Source organism: Xenopus tropicalis, chromosome 7, assembly GCF_000004195.4.
Source record: "Xenopus tropicalis strain Nigerian chromosome 7, UCB_Xtro_10.0, whole genome shotgun sequence".
NCBI lineage: Eukaryota > Metazoa > Chordata > Amphibia > Anura > Pipidae > Xenopus > Xenopus tropicalis.
Window position 1 is genome coordinate 126,423,314 of NC_030683.2, and position 7,178 is coordinate 126,430,491.

The 7,178-nt window shown below is 49.0% G+C and overlaps 1 protein-coding gene across 1 annotated transcript; it reads left to right on the top strand.

The window, feature by feature from the left end:
• Positions 1-577: 577 nt before the first annotated feature.
• On the top strand, positions 578-6,498 carry LOC116412430 (phospholipase A2 inhibitor and Ly6/PLAUR domain-containing protein-like). The gene is made up of 4 exons (XM_031906646.1): positions 578-693; positions 3,387-3,533; positions 5,363-5,494; positions 6,162-6,498. Exons 1-4 carry the CDS (start codon positions 681-683, stop codon positions 6,386-6,388), a joined length of 519 nt encoding a protein of 172 aa, XP_031762506.1. The 5' UTR covers positions 578-680; the 3' UTR covers positions 6,389-6,498.
• Positions 6,499-7,178: the final 680 nt, after the last annotated feature.

Sequence of the window (7,178 nt, forward strand, 5' to 3'; positions counted from 1 at the left end):
TTATTCACTATATATTATAAGGAACTCCTCGGGGGCTTATAATATCCCTATATGTTACAATAGGGGGTACTTTATTCACTATATATTATAAGGAACTCCTCGGGGGCTTATAATATCCCTATATGTTACAATAGGGGGCACTTTATTCACTATATATTATAAGGAACTCTTCGGGGGCTTATAATATCCCTATATGTTACAATAGGGGGCACTTTATTCACTATATATTATAAGGAACTCCTCTGGGGCTTATAATATCCCTATATGTTACAATAGGGGGTACTTTATTCACTATATATTATAAGGAACTCCTCGGGGGCTTATAATATCCCTATATGTTACAGTAGGGGGCACTTTATTCACTATATATTATAAGGAACTCTTCGGGGGCTTATAATATCCCTATATGTTACAATAGGGGCACTTTATTCACTATATATTATAAGGAACCCCTCGGGGGCTTATAATATCCCTATATGTTACAACAGGGGGCACTTTATTAATTACATATACATATAGTGGCTCTATGATGCTTGGGGGGCAGTTAATGAATGAATCTATTCTGTTTTGCAGCTGATTCCGTTTCCTGCACAGTCTGTAGCGCGGATGGCTATTGGACCTGTGAGGGTGACAGGGTTCCCTGTGCCGCTGGGCAGGTTTGCGCTTCATCTTATAAAGAAATGACCCGTATAGGTACGAAACTGAGGGACCAACATCTGCATGGCTCAACAGTGACCCTTTCATTCAATAAACGTATTATCAAGGGGTGATAAAATGGTTCCCTACTATTCCCCACAGGAGACCTCCACAGCTTTCTATTCCTTCTATAGGATATGTTGGGGGGCTTTTGTTCATCCCCAGATGTACGTGCCCTTAAAATGTTCAAACACATAGACAGTCACTATTTATTGGGATGGGAGGTGGGTGGTTGTTTGGGCCTCTGTGTACTTGAGATGCCAGGGCCTGTTTCAGAACCATTTGAGACCTGAGCCCTTGTCATTGGGCTGATAATGATACTTTCCAGGAGACCCTATTTCATGTTACCATTTAGTGTGTAGATGACTTCCCAGTACTGGATCATTGGCGGTCATTAGATTAGAACAACTTTCAGTTGAAGCAGCATAGGGGTTTCCTCACAGTGAGGGCAGTGAGGGGGTTGGGGAATGCCCTGCCGGGGGATGTTGGGTAGGGGGTTCCTCACGGTGAGGGCAGTGAGGGGGTTGGGGAATGCCCTGCCGGGGGATGTTGGGTAGGGGGTTACTCACGGTGAGGGCAGTGAGGGGGTTGGGGAATGCCCTGCCGGGGGATGTTGGGTAGGGGGTTCCTCACGGTGAGGGCAGTGAGGGGGTTGGGGAATGCCCTGCCTGGGGATGTTGGGTAGGGGGTTACTCACGGTGAGGGCAGTGAGGGGGTTGGGGAATGCCCTGCCGGGGGATGTTGGGTAGGGGGTTCCTCACGGTGAGGGCAGTGAGGGGGTTGGGGAATGCCCTGCCGGGGGATGTTGGGTAGGGGGTTACTCACGGTGAGGGCAGTGAGGGGGTTGGGGAATGCCCTGCCGGGGGATGTTGGGTAGGGGGTTCCTCACGGTGAGGGCAGTGAGGTTGGGGAATGCCCTGCCGGGGGATGTTGGGTAGGGGGTTCCTCACGGTGAGGACAGTGACGGGGTTGGGGAATGCCCTGCTGGGGGATGATGGGTAGGGGGTTCCTCAGGGTGAGGGCAGTGAGGGGGTTGGGGAATGCCCTGCTGGGGGATGATGGGTAGGGGGTTCCTCAGGGTGAGGACAGTGAGGGGGTTGGGGAATGCCCTGCTGGGGGATGATGGGTAGGGGGTTCCTCATGGTGAGGGCAGTGAGGGGGTTGGGGAATGCCCTGCCGGGGGATGTTGGGTAGGGGGTTCCTCACGGTGAGGGCAGTGAGGAGGTTGGGGAATGCCCTGCTGGGGGATGATGGGTAGGGGGTTCCTCACGGTGAGGGCAGTGAGGGGGTTGGGGAATGCCCTGCCGGGGGATGTTGGGTAGGGGGTTCCTCACGGTGAGGGCAGTGAGGAGGTTGGGGAATGCCCTGCTGGGGGATGTTGGGTAGGGGGTTCCTCACGGTGAGGGCAGTGAGGGGGTTGGGGAATGCCCTGCCGGGGGATGTTGGGTAGGGGGTTCCTCACGGTGAGGGCAGTGAGATTGGGGAATGCCCTGCTGGGGGATGTTGGGTAGGGGGTTCCTCAGGGTGAGGGCAGTGAGGGGGTTGGGGAATGCCCTGCCGGGGATGTTGGGTAGGGGGTTCCTCACGGTGAGGGCAGTGAGGGGGTTGGGGAATGCCCTGCCGGGGGATGTTGGGTAGGGGGTTCCTCAGGGTGAGGGCAGTGAGGTGGTTGGGGAATGCCCTGCCGGGGGATGTTGGGTAGGGGGTTCCTCAGGGTGAGGGCAGTGAGGGGGTTGGGGAATGCCCTGCCGGGGGATGTTGGGTAGGGGGTTCCTCAGGGTGAGGGCAGTGAGGTGGTTGGGGAATGCCCTGCCGGGGGATGTTGGGTAGGGGGTTCCTCAGGGTGAGGGCAGTGAGGGGGTTGGGGAATGCCCTGCCGGGGGATGTTGGGTAGGGGGTTCCTCAGGGTGAGGGCAGTGAGGGGGTTGGGGAATGCCCTGCCGGGGGATGTTGGGTAGTGGGTTCCTCACAGTGAGGGCAGTGAGGGGGTTGGGGAATGCCCTGCCGGGGGATGTTGGGTAGGGGGTTCCTCACGGTGAGGGCAGTGAGGGGGTTGGGGAATGCCCTGCCGGGGGATGTTGGGTAGGGGGTTCCTCACGGTGAGGGCAGTGAGGGGGTTGGGGAATGCCCTGCTGGGGGATGTTGGGTAGGGGGTTCCTCACGGTGAGGGCAGTGAGGGGGTTGGGGAATGCCCTGCCGGGGGATGTTGGGTAGGGGGTTCCTCACGGTGAGGGCAGTGAGGGGGTTGGGGAATGCCCTGCCGGGGGATGTTGGGTAGGGGGGTTCCTCACGGTGAGGGCAGTGAGGGGGTTGGGGAATGCCCTGCCGGGGGATGTTGGGTAGGGGGTTCCTCACGGTGAGGGCAGTGAGGGGGTTGGGGAATGCCCTGCCGGGGGATGTTGGGTAGGGGGTTCCTCACGGTGAGGGCAGTGAGGGGGTTGGGGAATGCCCTGCCGGGGGATGTTGGGTAGGGGGTTCCTCACGGTGAGGGCAGTGAGGGGGTTGGGGAATGCCCTACCGGGGGATGTTGGTTAGGGGGTTCTCACGGTGAGGAAAAAGCCAATCACTGATTGGTTGTTATGGGTTGTATAATGCCCTGACTTTGCCCCTTCACTGCCCAAAAATCTTCTTTGGACTCCCACTTGTTCTTGTCCTTTAATAAGAAGGTTTTTTGCATTTGCTTTTTACAGATGGAAAGAAATGTAACGAGATTATCAGATACTGCTTGGAGCCAATGAAGTGCGGAGTAAATGCGTATTTTAGCTACACCAACCACAGAGGCAGGCAGTTCCTTAGCTGCTGCGACACGGATCTCTGTACCCCCCCTCAGCCCACGTGTGCGTATCTCTGAGCCACATTCTATTACATTGTAACTGAACCAATTGCTTCATTAGATGGTGAATATCCCATGTTAGCCATGCACAGGGGGCAAGTAATGGGGAGACAGAGGCAGATTACAGAGGGAGGCAAGGGAATTAAACAGTGTAGTTGGAGATGGAACAAAAGTCCAATAAAAAACTTTCCAGTACAGGTATAAGGTCTATTGAGCCCCTGTCCCTGTGTGGCCCCCCGGCCCAATGTCTCTTCCGCTTTGGGACTTTGGGTTTTTCCATAACCTAAAAAATACGAGTACAAGGTAACTGTTTTTTTGTATAAAGAAATGCTTGTTTGGAAGTCACAGCACAGATAATACTTCCACCCCTGCACTAAAGGTGCTGGGTGCTGAGCTGTATGTAAGGGTATTGGGTGCTGGGCTGTATGTAAGGGTACTGGGTGCTGGGCTGTATGTAATGGTATTGGGTGCTGGGCTCTATGTAAGGGAACTGGGTGCTGGGTTGTATGTAAGGGTACTGGGTGCTGAGCTGTATGTAAGGGAACTGGGTGCTGAGCTGTATGTAAGGGTATTAGGTGCTGGGCTGTATGTAAGGGTATTGGGTGCTGGGCTGTATGTAAGGGTATTGGGTGCTGGGCTGTATGTAAGGGTATTGGGTGCTGGGCTGTATGTAAGGGTATTGGGTGCTGGGCTGTATGTAAGGGTATTGGGTGCTGGGCTGTATGTAAGGGTATTGGGCGCTGGGCTGTATGTAAGGGTATTGGGTGCTGGGCTGTATGTAAGGGTACTGGGTGCTGGGCTGTATGTAAGGGTATTGGGTGCTGGGCTGTATGTAAGGGTATTGGGTTCTGGGCTGTATGTAAGGGTATTGGGTGCTGGGCTGTATGTAAGGGTATTGGGTGCTGTATGTAAGGGTATTGGGTGCTGGGCTGTATGTAAGGGTATTGGGTGCTGGGCTGTATGTAAGGGTATTGGGTGCTGTATGTAAGGGTATTGGGTTCTGGGCTGTATGTAAGGGTATTGGGTGCTGAGCTGTATGTAAGGGTATTGGGTGCTGGGCTGTATGTAAGGGTATTGGGTGCTGGGCTGTATGTAAGGGTATTGGGTGCTGTATGTAAGGGTATTGGGTGCTGGGCTGTATGTAAGGGTATTGGGTGCTGGGCTGTATGTAAGGGTATTGGGTGCTGTATGTAAGGGTATTGGGTGCTGGGCTGTATGTAAGGGTATTGGGTGTTGGGCTGTATGTAAGGGTATTGGGTGCTGGGCTGTATGTAAGGGTATTGGGTGCTGTGCTGGGTGCTGGGCTGTATGTAAGGGTATTGGGTGCTGGGCTGTATGTAAGGGTATTGGGTGCTGGGCTGTATGTAAGGGTATTGGGTGCTGGGCTGTATGTAAGGGTATGGGTGCTTGGTGGTATGTAAGGGTATTGGGTGCTGGGCTGTATGTAAGGGTATTGGGTGTTGGGCTGTATGTAAGGGTATTGGGTGCTGGGCTGTATGTAAGGGTATTGGGTGCTGGGCTGTATGTAAGGGTATTGGGGGCTGGGCTGTATGTAAGGGTATTGGGGGCTAATACCTGTGTCTTTCTCACACCATCCATGTAAATTTCAGCTTCAGCTCTGAGTCTTTAAGTGCAAATAGGCTCAAATGTAAGGTTTGTAGGGTGGGGGAGACAATTATTAGATCTTCGCCCAGTACTCAGTGCCTTGAAGCAACAAAGGGACATGATAATCTGGCGCAACCTTTAAAATAATATACAGCCAGCATTACAGTATGTAGAACTATAGACATGATACAGCAGTATATCCAGTATTTCTTACTTATTCATGTAAAGGGACTGACAGCCAAACAAACGGATTGACGTGCCCGACATGTACAAGTGGCAGCCATGACTGTATGCCCAACGGGAGCATCGCGTGCGTGGGGGCGGAGAGCAAATGTATTAAGCAAACGACGATATACAGAGGTAATACTCCATTTGTAACAATTATTTATAGAGGCTAAAACTTCACTGGCAATTATTTTCTTTATCTTTGTGTGCCAATGAAAGCTCCAGAGGTTGGCACTGGCACTGGCATATGGGTGAGCACTGCATCATGGGTTATACTAAGCACTGGCAATTTCTTTGTTGGTTCCAGTACTATAATAAAAAGAGCTCCATGTTTGATACCCCAGACAGGCATGTATAGCTGCAAGGGGAGCATAACACCACGGCGAGGCCAACAAAACAACTTAATAGACTTTATTATAGGGCTCATTTACCATTTGCTGCCCAAGTTGCCTTTGCTTCTTAACTCAACTCATTACCCTCCCCTATAGGAAAGTTTTATCCGACTGTTTCCAACACTGCCTCCGAGGGGGGGGCGGCACAGGGGCAGGACATGGGTGTCTATTGCACATCCCCATTCCCTGTGCATTATTCATGGCCTGCAATGAACCCAAGTCTCTCTCTAGGGCTCTGTAATTACCTCCAATGCAAACCAGAACCTGGTACCAAATATATTATTATTATTCTTACAAAGGAATATCTCAATACGGTGCAATAATCTTGTTATAAGCTCTGGGTATATACGTTATATATATAACAATTATACGCTGTTACCTGATCTCAATTCCCTCTGTTTAACCGACAGGCCCCTGGACACAACAATATATATATACCTACCGAGGGTGTAGCAGCGAGAGTGTCTGCTCATTGGGCAACTGGAAAGAGATTTCTGAAGGTTCCTCTACAGAGAGTGTTGCTACCTGCACCGACCCAGAGCCTGGAACCGCCAATGGGAGCGCGGGGTTTCCCAGCATATTTGCTCTGCTAGCGGCCAATTGCTTTGTGCTGGGAATTTTAGACCCAATTGGATAGAGGGATAATCTGTACCCCCCACCCATCAGCATTACTGAATCAATTATCATAGAATTATCATGGAATTATCATAGAATTATCATGGAATTATCATAGAATTATCATGGAATTATCATGGAATTATCATAGAATTATCATAGAATTATCATAGAATTATCATGGAATTATCATGGAAATATCATAGAATTATCATGGAATTATCATGGAAATATCATAGAATTATCATAGAATTATCATAGTATTATCATAGAATTATCATGGAATTATCATAGAATTATCATAGAATTATCATGGAATTATCATAGAATTATCATGGAATTATCATAGAATTATCATGGAATTATCATAGAATTATCATGGAATTATCATAGAATTATCATAGAATTATCATGGAATTATCATGGAAATATCATAGAATTATCATAGAATTATCATAGTATTATCATAGAATTATCATGGAATTATCATAGAATTATCATGGAATTATCATAGAATTATCATGGAATTATCATAGAATTATCATGGAATTATCATGGAATTATCATAGAATTATCATGGAATTATCATGGAATTATCATAGAATTATCATGGAATTATCATAGTATTATCATAGAATTATCATAGTATTATCATAGAATTATCATGGAATTATCATAGAATTATCATGGAATTATCATAGAATTATCATGGAATTATCATAGAATTATCATAGTATTATCATGGAATTATCATGGAATTGTCATGGAATTATCATGGAATTGTCATGGAATTATAGTATTATCATAGAATT

What these genes read in the sequence shown, in the direction of transcription:
- LOC116412430 (XM_031906646.1), top strand. An exon ending in TACCCCCCCTCAGCCCACGT is followed by an intron (nt 3,534 to 5,362) that starts GTGCGTATCTCT and finishes ATTCATGTAAAG; the next exon opens with GGACTGACAGCCAAACAAAC. An exon ending in GCAAACGACGATATACAGAG is followed by an intron (nt 5,495 to 6,161) that starts GTAATACTCCAT and finishes TTTAACCGACAG; the next exon opens with GCCCCTGGACACAACAATAT.